General features: G+C 40.6%; 2 protein-coding genes across 2 annotated transcripts; one reads left to right on the top strand and one right to left on the bottom strand.

The window, feature by feature from the left end:
- The first annotated feature begins 2,760 nt into the window (after positions 1 to 2,760).
- On the top strand, positions 2,761 to 13,592 carry nuak2 (NUAK family, SNF1-like kinase, 2). The gene is made up of 6 exons (XM_071493314.1): positions 2,761 to 3,330; positions 7,653 to 7,773; positions 8,382 to 8,533; positions 9,712 to 9,777; positions 10,125 to 10,377; positions 10,492 to 13,592. The coding sequence occupies exons 1-6, from the start codon at positions 3,094 to 3,096 to the stop codon at positions 11,544 to 11,546; spliced, it is 1,884 nt and encodes a 627-aa protein (XP_071349415.1). The 5' UTR covers positions 2,761 to 3,093; the 3' UTR covers positions 11,547 to 13,592.
- ccnd3 (cyclin D3) lies at positions 12,317 to 17,159 on the bottom strand. Its single transcript, XM_071493325.1, has 5 exons — positions 16,483 to 17,159; positions 16,191 to 16,406; positions 15,472 to 15,634; positions 14,568 to 14,710; positions 12,317 to 14,324 (listed from the first exon to the last, which is right to left on the bottom strand). Exons 1-5 carry the CDS (start codon positions 16,705 to 16,707, stop codon positions 14,127 to 14,129), a joined length of 945 nt encoding a protein of 314 aa, XP_071349426.1. The 5' UTR covers positions 16,708 to 17,159; the 3' UTR covers positions 12,317 to 14,126.
- Positions 17,160 to 17,450: the final 291 nt, after the last annotated feature.

Below are 17,450 nucleotides of genomic sequence, written 5' to 3'. Positions count from 1 at the left end.
TATGCACGGTCCACAGTCCTTACAATGCTCTGTTCTAAAAGAAATGTTACCCACTACTTGTAAACAAAGATTGAGTAATGGCCTTTTTTTTTTTTTAAATTAATATATATATATATATATATATATATATATATATATATATATATATATTATTTTATTTTTTTATGGCTATGCTCAAAAGAAAGGTGTTCTCAGCATTTGCTCTGATCTCAAATGCCATAATTCTATGGTTTCTCTTATATTCAGGCTAAACCATTGTTACAATCTTTTATTCCAAGTTCTTCCCAAACTTTATCTAAAACTAAACAGCCAAATATGTTACAACAATTGGATAATTAGTATTCAGCTTGCAAATATGAAACAATCATTACATGAGTGCCACGGATGGGCAGTTCATTAGCCATCTGAACAGATATCATCTAGATAAGATTCAAGTCGCTGTTGCCTTGCTTTCCTTGCTTTGTGATTCCTAAGTGTTAGGTCTTCAGCAATGTAGTCTGTTAGAACAGCTCTTAGGTCTGCGAGAGGTTTAATAATTAGTTAATTAGTCTGGCCAGGACGCCTTAATCACTAACGTAAGTGAACAATCAGTGAGCTGCTGCAAGTAACAAGTCTCCTTGCATCAATGATTTGGAAAAACACAACAATAAAGAGCTTTTAAAACATTATTTTGATGGTGCAAGAGTAAATACAGATCCAGTGAGCTCACCGACAAATCTGATAGTGCTGGAGAAAGTGGTTTGCACAACTCTGCACAACTTCTACTTAGTTGCGTCATAGGAAGTGAAGGATTGTTTGGAGCTTGACCCTTACTAGGGACTTAAAATAAGAATATGCCCAATTAAGATTTTTGACTTCACCTCCCTTAATTTTAATTTACAATCTCATCATTTTGACTGGTGTTTATTTAATCTGTAAATTAAATTTGTTTCTTTTTTTTGTTTGTTTTGTCTTCTGGTAGTAATGAGCTCCTATAAAGATCTCAATAAAACTCAGGGAATTAAAAAGAATACAAGTATCATTTGTAACTTTGATTTAGTAATTAGTTCCCTTAAATGGCCATATCATTTGCAAATATTATTATTTCCGGTGTATGAAGAAGAAGAAACATCCTTATTGTCAGTTATACACACCATCATCAGCATTGCTGTGGCTAATTGAGGCTTAAAGAAGACTGACCATGTGCAATGGAAGAAACCTTGTTCTCTGTTTCTCCTGCACTCCTGTACTTTTTCATTTTATGTACAATAAACATGTTGAATATATGTCAAAACTCCTGATTTGATGATGTTAGAGTAATTGTGATGTAGAAAAAGCCACTGTGTTAGGACGAGATGCTACCAACGAGCCCCCTCCTCCGGCAGACATACTGAATCAGAGAGCAGCCAAATCACTCAACGCACTAAAGCTGAATCAAGGACGTTTGCTCATCTTGTTCCAACTGACAAACACTCATCAGCGGTGTCTGAAATTATATTTCATACTACGTGCTTTAATTATGCACTAAAGTGTTAAATTGAGCAATTCAGTTCAGGCAGTGGGATGGATAGTGTAATTAACCCTGAACATAATAAAACTGTTCATGTTGTTAGTATGTAGTATGAAGACTCTGGACAGAGTTACTTTCTGTCTCAGGTTTTCTGTCAGTGATGAAACTAACTCAACTAGTGGCTGCATGCTGACCTCTAGTGGTGTAAACCTCTAATGACATGACTAATCCACCTCCTTGCTCCGTTTTAATTCATCTCTCTCAGTTCACCTTAGGTTTCAATTAATGCTTTGTTTTCTTTTTTTACAAATGGATAATTCAGGGGAAAGGCCACAGTAATTTGACATTATCAGTGTGTGTATTGTTCAATTATTGGTGACTACATAAAGTAAATAATGCTAAAATGATCATTAGTCTCAAAGGTTATTCACTTTACTTTTGTAGCTACTGTTCTGTCTCTTCTCTTTTCTCTTATGTTATTATTAGTGGTCAATGAAGTATACATGGCCTTTACCAAGTATCAATACTGCAACATAAAAACAGTCCATTACAAGTCATCACAGGTCCTGTGTTTAAAATGTCACCAAAAGTACTCACACAGTAAAAGTACACACAATGTCTCCTGTGAGTGTTATACTATTATTATATATTATACATTATATTTTCACATATATTTCTTATAATTTCACTCTTGTAGTTAGTCAAGATGGAGCTGATTTTAACTATTTTATGTACCATCTGTTTTTGTGTGTTTGCGTGGTGCGCTTGTTCCTCGTCTCCGTGCACACCGATTGTACCGCAGTTACACAACAGCTGTGATCTGCGTCCAGTGTTTTTACCTGGCTCAGCCACCGCTTACAACTACCCCAGGTGTCAGTGCATCTATATCTATTTGCTATATCCCATCACTGCTGTTGATATTAGCTGCGATGATGAAGAGATAATTCATTGACAGATTATCATTTTGGACATTTTGGGAGATTGCATCAGCAGTTTTCACTATTTTTGACATTTTATAGACAACACGATTAATCAATATTGCGGTCTGCTGCTACGACTATATGCTGGTTAATCCTACAACACTGAAGCACCATTGGACTTGCATTTGGATTTAACTTGTAGAATTGAAAACAGATTCATTGACAAGAAAAAAAACACACACACACACAAAGAGAGAGCTACATAACGCAACACCCGTATTGATCTCAGTAGCCTGTGTTACGCTTAGCGGCACCGGCAGGTGTTGCGGATCAAACGCTCCTGTGCACCTGGACCGCCCCCAGGACTATTTGACGTGTCCGGCTCCTCCGCGCTGCGCTGCTCTCCCCCGGCGGCGTGGCGCACAAGGTCCCGGCTGCACGGAGAGGACGGACGCTGCGGGCTCCGGGTCAGCTGTGCCACCATCTGTCTTCAACATTTAGCTGCAGTGCTCAGAGATCAGCTCATATTCACACCTTTATCTCAACTGTACCTGAGCACCTTTGGAAACAACTTTGCTCCAACATCGACCCGGGCTCCGGACAGAGGAATGCAGCTGAGCAAGGAAACCTGCGTCCGAAAATAAGCAACAAAAGAAAAAAAAGGCACAACAAGGATTTGTGAGGATGGATGGCTTAAATGCTGCCCGTCCTTCGACGAACTGTAGGCCGTCTGTCGGGGGAGTTTCACCCGATGAAAATACTCCCGCTGGGAAAGCTCCGTGTCAGGTGCCCGTGAAAAAGCAAGCCGTGAAGAGGCACCACCACAAACACAACCTGAAGCACAGGTACGAGTTTCTGGAGACTCTGGGGAAAGGGACCTATGGCAAGGTGAAGAAAGCCAAGGAGAGATCCGGTAGACTGGTAAGCATTAATCTATAACACCTATTTTACTGTGTGATCAGCCGAAACGCCTGTATCAACATCTGCAGTCAGTATTAAGGTCTGTTTGCTTTACTGTCCTGGTGGCCACCTGTTGTTTACAGACAGAGGGCTATTTTTAGAGGACCTGCTGTCTGCACACAGGTACTCTACATTTTAATTTGAAACAGACAAACAAAAAACACACTACATACTATTGGTTGTAAGTTTCTCCTGGTGGAAATAGTGATATATCTGAATTGTAGAATAGTAAAAGTAAAGTGTGCTACTGCTGAAGTGTTATTAGGGTCCAATCTGTTTGCTTTAGGGGTTTTTCTTAGCTCCCACTGTGTTTTCTGTCTTTTCAAACCATATAGAATAATCAAATAATTTTTATTTTAAGTAACTTTATCATTGGATTACAAAGTGTGTGAATAATACTCTCTTTGTTAATCGGTTTGAGTTCACACAAGCACACAGTCTTGATCCTCTGTGTAAACCAAATTATAATAGTGCAAGTATTTTCATATACCAGTTTCCACAGGCCACCCCAATCTTTTATCTTAACTGTATCCGATCTGTAGTCCATCAAATTAAAATGAAAGATCAGGTGACAACAAAATCAGTAGTGATGTTTGATGTTTTTTCCAAGCACTAAAGCAACAGAAAGGTCATAACCTAGTGTATGGCTGGACTGCGTTTGGTAGGTCTGCGAAACTGAGGTTGTCTGTTGTCAGGCAACAGAACAGGTTTGAAATAGTGACTGAAACTCGGCTCATAAGGGCTGCGTGTTAACTTAACTTAGAAACTGTTTGCACCAATTCATTTCGAAAGAACAACAATCAATGGGGAAACTCCGACTCGTGGCATTCGGCTGGCCAATGGCAGAAATGTGATCACTCACTCAGACATTCTTGATTATGGGGCTGGCCCCGCTGTTGCGATCCAGCCAAAAATTGATTCCTGTAAACCTGTCACCTACACAAAAAGCTTTATATAATCACCTCCAACGGGCCTGAAGGGAAGCATGAAGGAAAGGCGTTTCTTTGGAACGTGTAAGTGAATTTGTCCCTGGAGGAAATTTTAGGCAGGAAAGTTAGGTAAATTTCTTTCTGTGTTTCTGATTAAGGGAGAAACTGCAACCAGCCTTTCAGGTGGATTCCAATTCCCTATGACCTCAGGGGAAATGGGTCATATTTAAAACAGGCTGGATAGAGATAAGCCTTTAAAAGGGATGTAGAGAAGTTGGCAAACAAATGGCAATGTGTTTTGTAGATTATAAAATCTTCCAGTACTCCACCCCAATCAGAATCTGTCAATTTCATAAGACTTTTAAATCTTTTTTTAACAGCTATGTATGGATAATGTGCCTGATTATATCAATAAGGCTATAGTGCATAAGAGAAACATAATGCAGTACAGTTCAAGAGCACCGCAGATTACAAAATGGCCATAAAGTTGATACAGAAACTCTCTGAAACAGATAACCCTTTTGAAGGCAGGGTTTATTGCACACCTGTTTTATTTTATTATGTACCTAATAAACAGGTGACGGAGTGTAGGTCTACAATGAGCGAATGTATTAAATGTTCCATCAGCTAATGCAAAGTAGATGAAGATAGTCACCTTATTCACTGCTTCACTGCTAAAAAATAAAAAAAAGTAGATACTTGGCCCAGAAGTAAATTTACACAGTCACATTTATTACGAATGCAGTTTGTTTTAAGATCAGGTTTGTTGTAAGTGAAAGTGCTTGGAAGTGAATGAAGGAAGTGTCAGGAATCCCCCCCCCCCCCTCCCCCGTACCTGCAGTAAACAGGCTGTGATTCATGTTCAGCCTTGTCTACTGCGCTTACACTGTCTGACACGTCTGGCTGCTGCTGCTTTGCTCTGTTTTTATATGATATATGAGTTGGTGTCTGAGATTTAGCCCTGCAGGCAGTTTCCTGATCTGCCCGCCCTCAAACCCATGTTCAAATGTCAAAATACTGATTAAGTCAAATGCCCATTTTGAATTCACACCAAACAAACGGCGGTTAGCATGGGACAGGAAAAGGAGAAACATTAATTTGCTTTGTTTTCATCCACCTATTTTAGTTTTAACAACATAATGGACAAAGATGTGTCATTTGACACATGGAGTGACACAACAGAAAGGATGGCTTCATCTTGCGTGTGCTGTGGCACCACGTTTGCTCTCATTGTCTAAGTGCATACATTTGATTACATAACCCATTTAGGTGGGTGGGGGTCAGCATAGATTCATGTAGGGTTGACCTCACACTCAGTGCTTTGACATGTATGCTGTGTATGCCCTCACACATTTAACAGAACAGCTCAATGAAGTACCTACACTGGGTTGCAGGCATCGCAATCCATGACTAAGTTTGTGTATGAAATCCTTCCTAAGTTCTTTGGAACAACTAGGTTTACTGATTGACCATTTCATGTTGCACAGTTAAACCTTCAAATGCTTTAGTCTGTAAAGACTTTAACATGGTGTAAATTTGTTGCTAGGAAACATAAGGTTGTAAGGACCATTTATCTTCATTATAAAGATAAGTTTTATTACAACAAATTGTTGTTAGGAATTTGCCGTAGTGTGCACATAGTACAACAGGATAGACAACACTACTCAACACAACACACCAATAATGAAAAAGTACACAAAGTTAGATAAAAATGAGATGATAAAAAGACAACTAAAACCAAAATGTGCCTTAAGTGCTAGAAGTTTACCATTTGGAATGTGCTTCTTTAAAACTGTTTATTTTAAGATTTAAAACTGAGTGGACCTAACCTCCTCCCAGAGGACGTTTTCTTACACAGGGGAGCTGCTGGGCGGCGTCATTTCTAACAATATTCAAGACAGAGGGAGATAGTGATATTTTGTCTAATGCATCTTTTTTCAGCAGTAGTCAGACTACCAAACCAAAGTGGGATAGAGATGAATGTCTGTCGCAGTTTGCTGAAGTGTTTGTGCTTCAGTCAGCGAGTAGTATTCAGCAGTTTCGAATGAATGGGAAATATCCGATTAAGCAAAACATTAATTACGTTATTTGCTCATTAATTATTGACAGAAGGTCTTGTTTTGTTGTTTTAGTATCAGTATCAGTTACACCTGACTGGGTGTAACTGTTTAGTTCCCTAAGAACGTCTTTGTGTGGTGCAACATGTTTTCATTAAGTGATGGGTAGTTTTCATTTAGTAAATGTTATAACCAGACTAGGTTTGAAATTAGAAAGAGCTGATGCAACTGGCTCAAGTGCAAAAACGTGGTTTTAGTGTCTTTGCACATGAACTCTGTGTGAAATATCAAAGTTTTTAACCTCTCAGTGCTTAATGCGTGGGACAGACTGACAGTGACAAAGACTGCACACACACACATAACTTCACAGGGGTGTGAACTCATCATGAGTGTGAGTTCAGCCCATCTGACAGCTATGCAAACAAACGCAGGAAACCTCGGTTCCCAGAATCAGGAGAAAGCTCTGTGTGCTGTGAATATTGTGCTGACCCGGAGAAGCATCCAGGCTAGACAGTGACTCATGGCGAGAGACAGTCGTTTGTTGAAACTGATATGACAAGTCGCTGCTTTACTCATTTCCCCCGTGTCTGTAGCCTTGAGGGTTGGAAAGGGGAGCAAACAAGGATACCCCACCACCAGTGCCGTCTGGTGCCTCATGACACCCTTTAACCTTGGGGTAGTCTGATGACGCACTCACTGCACAGAGGAATCCCAGGCATCTGAGCTTCAAATAGACAAACGCTACATAAAGACATGCATACAGACTTGTTAAAATCCTGTATATGACAGGTCTACAAATACAGACAGATACTATTCAGATTTAAAATTCCTTTCTCTATGAGCCTTGCAGACATACCAGCAGACAATAGATTTCTGTACAGCAGATAATACTTGACCCGGCGTTCCCTGTGCCTTGTTAGAAACAACACAGCAGAGTTTTCAGTTCACTGCCCACGGGTCCTCTCTCACTCTTATGAATGAAAAGTTGGATTCATAAACAATTAAACGCACCTCTGCTCATTTCAGTAGACTAAACGGTGATAAATCTTACTGTGTAACTGACATTACAGAGTCTGTTTTTTATGTCTTAATGTATTAAGAATGACCATTATTCTGAAATTGTCACTTGAGACCAGTCTTGCTTTAAAGTAACTGTTTGACTCTTCTAACAACAGCAAAGCTGTTATTTTCTGTATTGATTAGTCCCAAAATTAGTCTCACTTGGATCTTACTTTCTTAATTACTTATGTAAAATTATTGCATATTCCTCAAGTCAAATATTCCTTTTCCTTTCAAGGTTGCCATAAAGTCTATCAGAAAGGAGAAGATCAAGGATGAGCAAGACCTGGTTCATATTCGCAGAGAAATCGAGATCATGTCCTCTCTCTGCCACCCACACATCATCACCATATATGAAGGTACTGTACTCAAAACCATAATGATTTTTGTGTGCATGTGTGTGTGTCTGGGTTTTGTTTCATTGTTTACCTTTCCGATGTGGCTGTATGTCCGAGCCACATGCGGAGCAAATTGTGACACCTGGAAAAAGATGTGTCTCAGTGAGCCCCTGTTTGTGAGTCAGAGTTGGGTCACGCAAGTCTTTGTGCTGAAGACCGATGACAGGTTATATAAGCATTGGTAATCTGCTGTACCCCCTCAGTGCTCCAGGACAATGTGCAGAGCCTTGTGTCTTCCAGTGCCGCTCACGCCTGATGAGACGTTCATTGCTGAGTCTTTCTCTACCTCAGCGCAGTACAGCTATCGTGGGGCCTCATTTATCCTAATCACTGCGGACGAGGGGTTGTACAGGGCGATAGAAGTCTGTAATCTGTTTGAAATGCAGGCACATCCTTTTTCACAACATGTTGCATACATGTGTAAATAATGTGAGAGGCTCTGCACAGTCCAGTATCCTCTGTGGGTGCTTGGAGTTGCAGGTTTAATTTTAACTCAGTTTTATTTGGCTCATGAGTTGGATTTGAAAGCTTTTAATTAAAGGTGTTCTTTTGTTTTTTGGTCTTTTCAGTATTTGAAAACAAGGACAAAATTGTGATTGTGATGGAGTATGCCAGCCGCGGGGACCTTTATGACTATATCTGTGACAAGAGACACATCTCTGAACGGGAGGCCAGGCACTTCTTCAGACAAATTGTATCAGCAGTGCACTACTGCCATCAGGTAAGGTACAGTTTCACAATTCACTGCTTTCCTGGAGAACAGATAAAGTTGCTTACAGAAAGCAGAATCCAGGGGAAATTGTATGTCTTGCATAAAAACTAAAATTGTAGCCATGGTAGAGTAACGGTATATTAGCCTTGTCACATCTTCACTCTTGGCTGCTACGTCAAACCTAATGACGCAGAGCTCCGCTCAGACTGGCTGCTCAGCTCGTTGTTGTTTTTCCAGGGCCCTGGCACCCCCAAAGTTACATAATGGGCATTGTGCACTGTCAGCCCGCTGTCCTGAACAGGGAGCCTGTGAGAACGATGCAGGGCGACATGAACAGTTGGTCTCTAGAGAGCTAGCGTCAGGGCTAAAGGCCAGCCGTCCCAACGCACACACGCATGGTCTCACAGTTTAATGAGGGTGTGATGGAACAGAAGGGCTCCACACACACACACACACACACACACACACACACACACACACACACACACACACACACACACACACACACACACACACACACACACACACACACACACAGTCAGTTGGCACTGTGGTGCAGAACTGTGTAAGAGTGCAAACATTTAGAGGACATTATGTTTTAGTGTGGCTGTTCAGCACTTTGCACAGCTTTTATGTTTGCTGAACAATATTTACAGAGTGAATTGTCCTGTCATAGTCTGTGTTATCCATCTGTCTTTTTTTCACTTTTATTGCGTGCTGATGTCTTGTTAAATATTTTATTTTCCATCCGTAAAGCAGTTAGGAAAAGGCCATCTCAGCTCATTTTATGATGACTTGTGTGATGAATTCTAAAAATTTGCACACATAAATTTCCTTATGCTTACATCTTTAAAGTATAAGTACATAACACATCCCTACAAAGAATGCGTCTGTGGCTAAAACTGGTGCCCATACGTAAGAAGAAGCTGACCTGCATTTCTGAGAGCAAAACTGATTCAAACCGCCTGAGTCAAAGGCATTCCCCCCTGCAGGGCAGAGGACAAAGGAGCATAGCTGACGTACCAGGAAACAATCTTCATTTGGGAGAAGAATGTGCTCTGACCCACTAAAAACTAATCCCTTTATATGATGCAGACACCTTTGAGTAAACTGATGTGTAATGGCCTGGGTGGAGAATTTATCATTGTAAAAAAACTGATATCTTTTTTTTTTTTTTCCCTTGTTAGAATGGAATAGTACACCGGGACCTGAAACTGGAGAATATTTTACTAGATGGCAACGGCAATGTTAAGGTAGGCATGAGGAACAAGCCCTCCACAGTAATAAATGCATTTATATACCTGTGCCATTCACACACAAGTTCATGATTATTAAAAATATATCCTCTGTATTTTTGTATTGATTGTGTAATGGTGGGATTGTAAATGACAGTGTGTGGTGGCTATTACAGAGGTAATATTAAAGAACTTATCTGCAAAGTGAAATCTTTAATATCTGAAATCTGAGTAGTATGTGTTATGACTAAATGATGAGGGATTGTGACACATAGAAAACTTTTAGGAAGTTGGATACTCTCCACAGTCATCAAACAACAGATCTGACTTGGCTCAGCTTCATGTCTGTTTCTTGTTCTTGGCAGATTGCAGACTTTGGCCTGTCAAACCTCTACCATGGTGACGAGTATCTTCAAACTTTTTGCGGCAGCCCTCTGTATGCTTCCCCAGAGATAGTCAATGGACGGCCGTACCGTGGGCCAGAGGTGGACACTTGGTCTCTGGGTGTGTTGTTATATACTATGGTTCATGGCACCATGCCATTTGACGGAAACAACCACAAGACATTGGTTCAGCAGATTAGCACTGGAAACTACCGTAAACCCAATAACCCTTCTGGTGAGTTTTTCTTCCTAACTCTTCTTCAAAGGGACTGAAACATCAGTTTATGTATATACTTTGCAATTTATTTTTTGACAATGTTGATTTCCCTTTTCTTTCTCTTTCTTTCAGATGCATGTGGCCTTATCCGCTGGATGCTGATGGTAAATCCTGAGCGCAGAGCTACAATAGAGGAGATTGCAGGACACTGGTGGCTCAACTGGGGTTACCAGCAGCCATTACTGGCAGAGACAAAGAGCAGTACAGCAGAGCACAGCTCTTCACCAGTCTCTCCATCAACCCCGCACCCTGCTGGGTTGGCCAGTGTTGCTGGTTGGCTGCGTCGTACATCCAGACCTTTACTGGAGAACGGCTCGAAAATGCGCTGCCTGCTCCGCTCACAGGGCGGTGGTGGAGGGGATGTAGTCCGACAGCGCTCTCTGCGAAGGTCACGAAAGGAAAACAATGTCTCCCAGACAGTTCATGAAGGAAGCACAGACAGTCGTCCCTCAAAGGGTATCCTAAAGAGACGTAACAGTGTGAAACAGAAAGCTATGAGTGAAACCCCAGCTGCTGGTCCAGTGGAGCCTCAGAATATTTTGGGTTTGTCTGCACCATCTAATACCCCCTCAGCTGCATTGCTGCCTCGCAAAGGTATCCTAAAGAAGCCAGCAGAGCAAGAGTCAGGATACTACTCCTCCTCTCCTGAGAACAGTGATTCTGGTTTAGTGTCACAAACTAAAGCGTGCCCTTCAGCACCAACCTACAGGAAGGGCATCCTGAAGCGTAATGGAAAATTCTCCACAGGTGGGTTGCAGGAGTTTGGCTCTTTAGACCAGCTGGCAGCGTCCTTACCCTGTGGGGTTACCAGGTCGAGACCAAGTGGGGCCATCAGTGAGGACAGCATTCTGTCTTCAGAGTCCTTTGACCAGCTGGATCTGCCAGACCGTGTGGGACCTACAACACAAACGGATAAACCAGCCAAGGCTAGCATGAGAGGATGTGTGTCTGCGGACAATCTGCTGGACATCCAAGAAGACGGGATTCTTGGGGATGGGTTGTTGAGGCCCTGGAAGTGCTATGAGTCCGGAGTGGCTGACAGTGCCTTTTCCATCACAGACTGTGATAATGTAACAGAAGCTTACAGACAGGCCATGGTTCTACATGCAGGCTCTGCAGCAAGCTGAAGACCAATAATTAGTAGAGGACGCTGACTGAGTAACTTTTTCATTCAGACTTTTTAAATGACTGTAAACTACTGAAGACATGAAAGCCAAAGTGCACTATGTCAAACTACCAGCACACTGTGTCGTTTTTGGCTAACTTGCACATCACCAAAAAGGGAGGAAGCTTCTTGTTAAACATCAGATTGTATTGAAGATGGTGAATGATAAATGATGCTTTTGAGTAAAACGGGCTAAAGATAACCAGATGGCACATTGTTTTACAAAACCAAGTGCATTGAAAATGTCCATTTCAAAGATTCTCAGGAGAAGAGAGCTGCTGCTGGTCAACCAAGAGCTCTAATTTTCAACACGAGAGCTTACTATCGAAAGTGTAGTTAATGAGAAAATGCACCTTGAAACCAAAACACTGGTCTGAGTTTGTAGAACATAGTACTTATGTGACAATAAATGAAGAAACTGTCTTTTTACACAGTCACAGTCTGACTGGTGTTTAAATATTGCTTCTTTTAGTCTGGTCAGCTTGACAAAGTGTTTATGACTTAACTCTTTTGGATTCTAGCTTTCTTCAGTTATATGTTGATCTAGCAATAACAGCAATAACACACAGGTTTAATGTTAGGATGGGCTCATGTACCATATACTACAGATTTTCCTCAGTTCTGGCATGTGGGGTAAAATGACATTTCATGGATACCAAAGAACTAATGTTACCAGACCTTTTTTTTTTCATCTTTTATTTAAAGCACTAGGGGAAAAAAGTGCCAAGATGATGTTTGTTTGTTTCAGGGACTTCAGCTGTCAAAGAGTGTTTTTCTTTTTTTTTAATTATTGTTTTCTTGAAATGACTTGTTCTAAATTTGGATAATGACTTGAATAATAATCATGACTCATTTGAATTATCAGTGTAACCAGCAGAACCTGTTTGTGCTCCCAGGCCTACGCTGACAAGTGCACAGGTAGCCACTGACTCTATCTATGCAGGTGACGGTTTCACAGAAAAGGTGGGGCTGACTGAATCGAATTTAAAGGTCACAAGTCGAAATGTTAAATACGGCAACTTGTTTGAAAGTGAACCATGAGCCCCAGCTAATTTGTGTATGCTGTGTATAATGTGGCACACAATTAATGTGTAACCTTTCAACTGAATTTTTGAAGATCAGTCACGGAGCTCGGTTGAAACTGAACTTTATATTTTAATTTAAAAGACACCTGGGGTGGTTCAGTATTTCACAAAGCCAGATTAGAAATTTTGCCATCTAAAAGTACTATGCTGTGTCCTGGTGACTCAATCTGTTAAACAAAACTTATATATTAGGTTTAAAAGTTAATGTCATGATGATCGTCATCAGTTAAGTTAAGATATTGCCATTTGTTATAGTTATCTGGTTGACATCTTATTCATCTTTTATGAAATACCCCCGGTTGGCAGAGAAAGGTACATAGGTATGTTGTTGTTGTTGCTGTATGAAATTTCATGATGCACACTGGTTACCTAATTTGATCAGCATGCTGTCGTTAGACTAGAACATCAAGCCAGTAGCTGGAGCAGCGCTTTATCAGATCATCGAAACCTGATAACCACAGTTGTCATTTAAGTATTAAGTTCATGTAACAAAAGTTGCACAACATGCTTTTTATTGGAAACTGGAATCTGAAGAATGTGGGGTTTTTTTTGGTTTTTTTTTTTGGCAAGGAGTGAGGCTGATCTGGGATTTAAAGCCTGTACATATGCAAAAGTAAAGTAGGAATTCCCTAATTTAAACTGGAATCTGTGGGATTGTATAAGGAGTGAGTGACACTCATTGTCACTGATAACTTATCATTTATTATTGAAATGTGACACAGGGAAAACTTCAGCCTTTGGGAAGACAGGTTTCATTTTTGTATAATTGAATGTGCATCTGGGGATTTCGTCACCGTTTTTGTCTGTTTGACTGCAACAAATACCACGTTTGCCAAAGTTACTGGCTTACCTTTTATATGACCATGAGATCTGCTGTTGTAACTGGGATGAGGAAATCAATAAAAAAAAAAAAAACAACTCAAGTGCTGTCTAATGTTGTTACTGACCTACATACAAATGTTTTATGTCATACTGTAACAGAATTGCAAAATAGTTACAAGAGAATTCAGTATTGTGTTGAAACCATACAGAAACATCAATTTAAACTTATCAGAACTGTCCATATATAAAGCTAATATTACAATTTCAACAAAGTCTAGATAAATGCAAAATACATGTGAATAGAAAATATCGCAATTAAAATGTGCAAACATTGCTATTAGGATTCAGTACAATTCAACTCCAAATATCACAAAAATGTTGATGTAGCCTCAAACTCAAAGCTGCTTAAGTAATTAAGCAATATCCTTAAAACGAGCAGCAACAGGATGGACATTTAAAACAAATCTCAATAATTTCTCAAACTGTAGTTGCTCTACACATGTCACAGAGGAATCTCGAAATCTCAACATGCAAAGAACAATTAAGATCAAGAAGGAATGACATTTAAACACATTCTGCCTTTTAGGCTTCTTGTTCTCTCTCAAGGAAGTGCATTTAATAATCATCCTGTCTATTCATGGCAGGGAGGAGTGTTTTTGCTTGATTTCCTGGGGTGATGTCACCGGTGCCAATACAACACCCTGAATGTCAGAAGGGGAGTAGCTGATCTCTGAGCTGTGTGCTCTTGACCTGCAAACACCATCCTGGAAACAGGAGGGCAGGCTGATCTCCAGCACACTCCCTAGCTGCTCATAGCAGAGGAGGACTGAGTTCTGTTCAGGGTCAGATTAAAAGAAAAACAACCATTGGTTCATCAGAGGGTCACGGACAGACTTTTCCAATAGATCTTGACCAACACTGCATGTACATGGCTGTTCTTTTAAACATGCAATTACCGGTTTGTACTTCAGACTGTTTGAAAAGGGTGCTTGCTAAAACATGCCAGTCATTGCTGACAATGGGGCAAAGTCAAAAAGAGATATCATCTAAAAATGTCAGTTAAACATTACCCTTACCAGATCAATGGACAAAAGGTTGGCTAAAAACTTCATCACTGAATCAGAGGAGACATCAGCGTCCACTAACTTTAGCCTCTGCATGGCAATGCTCACGCAGGCACTTACAATAGTGGAGGGCAAGAAGACAGAGAACCTGCAGTCTGAAGATAAAAGTGAAAGATTACTTGTACACTAAAAATGATAAGAATCATAAATAATGTTTCCTAATTATCCTGACCACTTTGTAGTTCACTCAAACTAGGTTAAGACAAATGCAACAATAAGGAAGTCAGTAAAGGTTGGATAGTAGACAGTTAGATGGATGCCACCCTTGTAGACACACCCTGATAGACAAAGGGGAGTACTCAAAAGCAGACATTTCCCAAAACCTGATAATCTGATACAATATCCTAATTGCTTCAGGCTGGAGAAACAGAGACAAAAAGTTAGCCATTCAATCCTTTCTCAGACACCTTTTTGAATGGGTTAAAATGTTGGGAGCTAGGAATTATCTGAATTTTATGGGGTGTAATGTCATAGTCTGTCCAAAACAGCACTAACTGACTGTCCTGTTGCCTCGGGCAGCATCACAGAGATTCGTGGGAAATCAGCCAGCTGAATAGTCGGACGCAGGTCTTTCACAGCAAACAATACAGGATTACACAAACTCAGCTCTCTGTCTCCAAAATGACCTGCTGACACATCGTAATCAAAGTTATGGCTGCTTTGTGCCCATTGTTCATTGAGTGGAAAGTTTAATTTCACCAGTTACCTTCAATGCTCATGGACCAAAAGATGTTATCATAGTTAAACTTACAGGGGATGTAATATTTCTGCTATTATTGCATTGTAACAATAAACTGGCCTTACCATTGAGCACAGAAATCATCTCATGTGTTGGTAACTCAGTTACGTAACTTACCAGTGGCAGCCAGAGCAATGTAGGAGTGAACATGCCTGCGCATGTTTTGAAGGTGGAGGGGCCGAACAAAGGGAAGAGCGTGAAGAATTGGCTCCAGGAAGTCAGAGGGTACAACGGAGGCCAGACACCAGTCTAACCTGGACACCACTGCCACCTCCAACTTCTGCAACACACACATTCCTCTAAACCAATCCACCATCTAAATCCCACTGCAGGAACACTCACACATGACAAAGAAGTTGCTTGCACATGTGGATATTTCACAGAATGTCTGCCAAAAATTATAAGGCAGTGATTACCAGATCTTTTAGCTTGTCACCCCTTAAAAAGACTGACTATCCCCTCTCAGTTGGTTTTATCTGAATACTTTTCTTGTACTCCTTATGAGAGGTAAACCTACCCAGTAATTCTGGATCACAAAACATAAGTAGAACATTTGAAAAACCCATTTCTGTGGAAAAGGAAGTAACTATCTCAGGACTCCTCAGACCTGTGTTACGACCCACCGGGCTGGGAAACGCTGTGGCAAACAATAGTCTAGTGGTAACCCAGGACTTTGGGACACCAGGTCCTGGAGATCACTGGTGGTGTTAAATTAGTTGTGTGTTGTCTACATTGTTTATGTGGAGATGCAGCAAAGATAGTTAGAGCTATTATTAAAGCCCTCTAAACAGACTTTTCTTCCCTAAACACAATTTTAAGTCAGATAAAATATTTACCAGGATCTCTGAGACTGAAATGAAGTTGTCTGTGTAGATACAAAGTTTGCTGGCAGTCAGCGGGACAGTCTCTCTCATTTTGGAGGCCAGGAACATGCAAACAGCCCCTAAAAGCTGCAGGTTGGACTTTCCAATGGCAAAATGGCTCAAGTAACTGTCCAGGTAATGCACCGCCAGTGGAAACACCTCCTCCTCACATTTCTGCTCCTCACACACCTGTCAGACACAAACATATGAGTCAGCTAAATGAGACTTGCTTGCAGCTTTTTGACAGCCTGACTAATTTGCCTACCTGAAACATCCACACTGCCAGTATCCTCCTCATGTACGGCTGGATGTCGGTCTGGACTCGGCCAAAATAAGGGGACACCTGGGGGAGCTTCTCCAGGGCCGTGAGGTTGTGCAGCGCCCTGAGGTCGCCCGTCAGGACAGGGTCACTGCCCGCCCGGAGAAACGCAACACTAGCATTTTCATCTCTGGATCCACTTTGAAGCTGTTCATCTTCATAAAGATCCATTCGACGATATTAAATAAAAAATAAAATTTAATCAAAAGAACAGTGACCCGTTAAGCTAGCTGCTAACCTAGCTGCTAACCTAGCTGCTAACCGTTGGTCCGTCCATATCGTACACGTTAGCTAGCTCAGAGGAAACTGCGGCCTCGTTTTAAAGGGTCCTACAACATAAACCTGTAGATCCACGAAAAGTCAGCTGTGCTTTTCCAAACCACACCTAAAAAATTATTACTTTTTTTTTTTGGTCTAACAGAAAAATCTAAAAAAAAAAAAAAAAAACAAAAAAAAAAACTGAAGCCAATGACAGCCAATACACAGGAATTTGTCAACAAAACTGAAAATTCACTTTATAAAGTTGAAATTGAAAGTGACAAAAGCTCATTGTGTTTTAAAGGGTTAAATCTCACATCTGCAATGTTTTACCTTTGACCTTTCTGTTGGCTTATTTGTCAACAGTTTTTAACAAAAAGTAGTAAACTGATTTGAACCGAACTTACTGGAGCGATGGGGATGGGTCAGATAAAAACCCATTCAATTTTGGGGCACATCCGCATCACTTAGTATGAACTTTATTTTTTCCCCTTAAGTGTGGATTATGTTGTTTGATATTGTTTGTTGTCTTTTTTAGGTATTGACTATTCGCCAAATATTTTTTGGCATTCTTGTTTAATTTTAGTATATTTATTTTGTTGCTGATTTTAAAATGTTTGTCGAGTGAATGAATGATGATGGAGTGTGTGTTTACT

Source organism: Trachinotus anak, unplaced genomic scaffold, assembly GCF_046630095.1.
Source record: "Trachinotus anak isolate AG129_WGS33_773 ecotype Australia unplaced genomic scaffold, CSIRO_AGI_Tana_v1 ptg000013l, whole genome shotgun sequence".
Taxonomy (NCBI): Eukaryota; Metazoa; Chordata; class Actinopteri; order Carangiformes; family Carangidae; genus Trachinotus; species Trachinotus anak.
The sequence above is the reverse complement of the archived record's forward strand: the minus strand, read 5'-3'. Positions and strand labels throughout refer to the sequence as shown.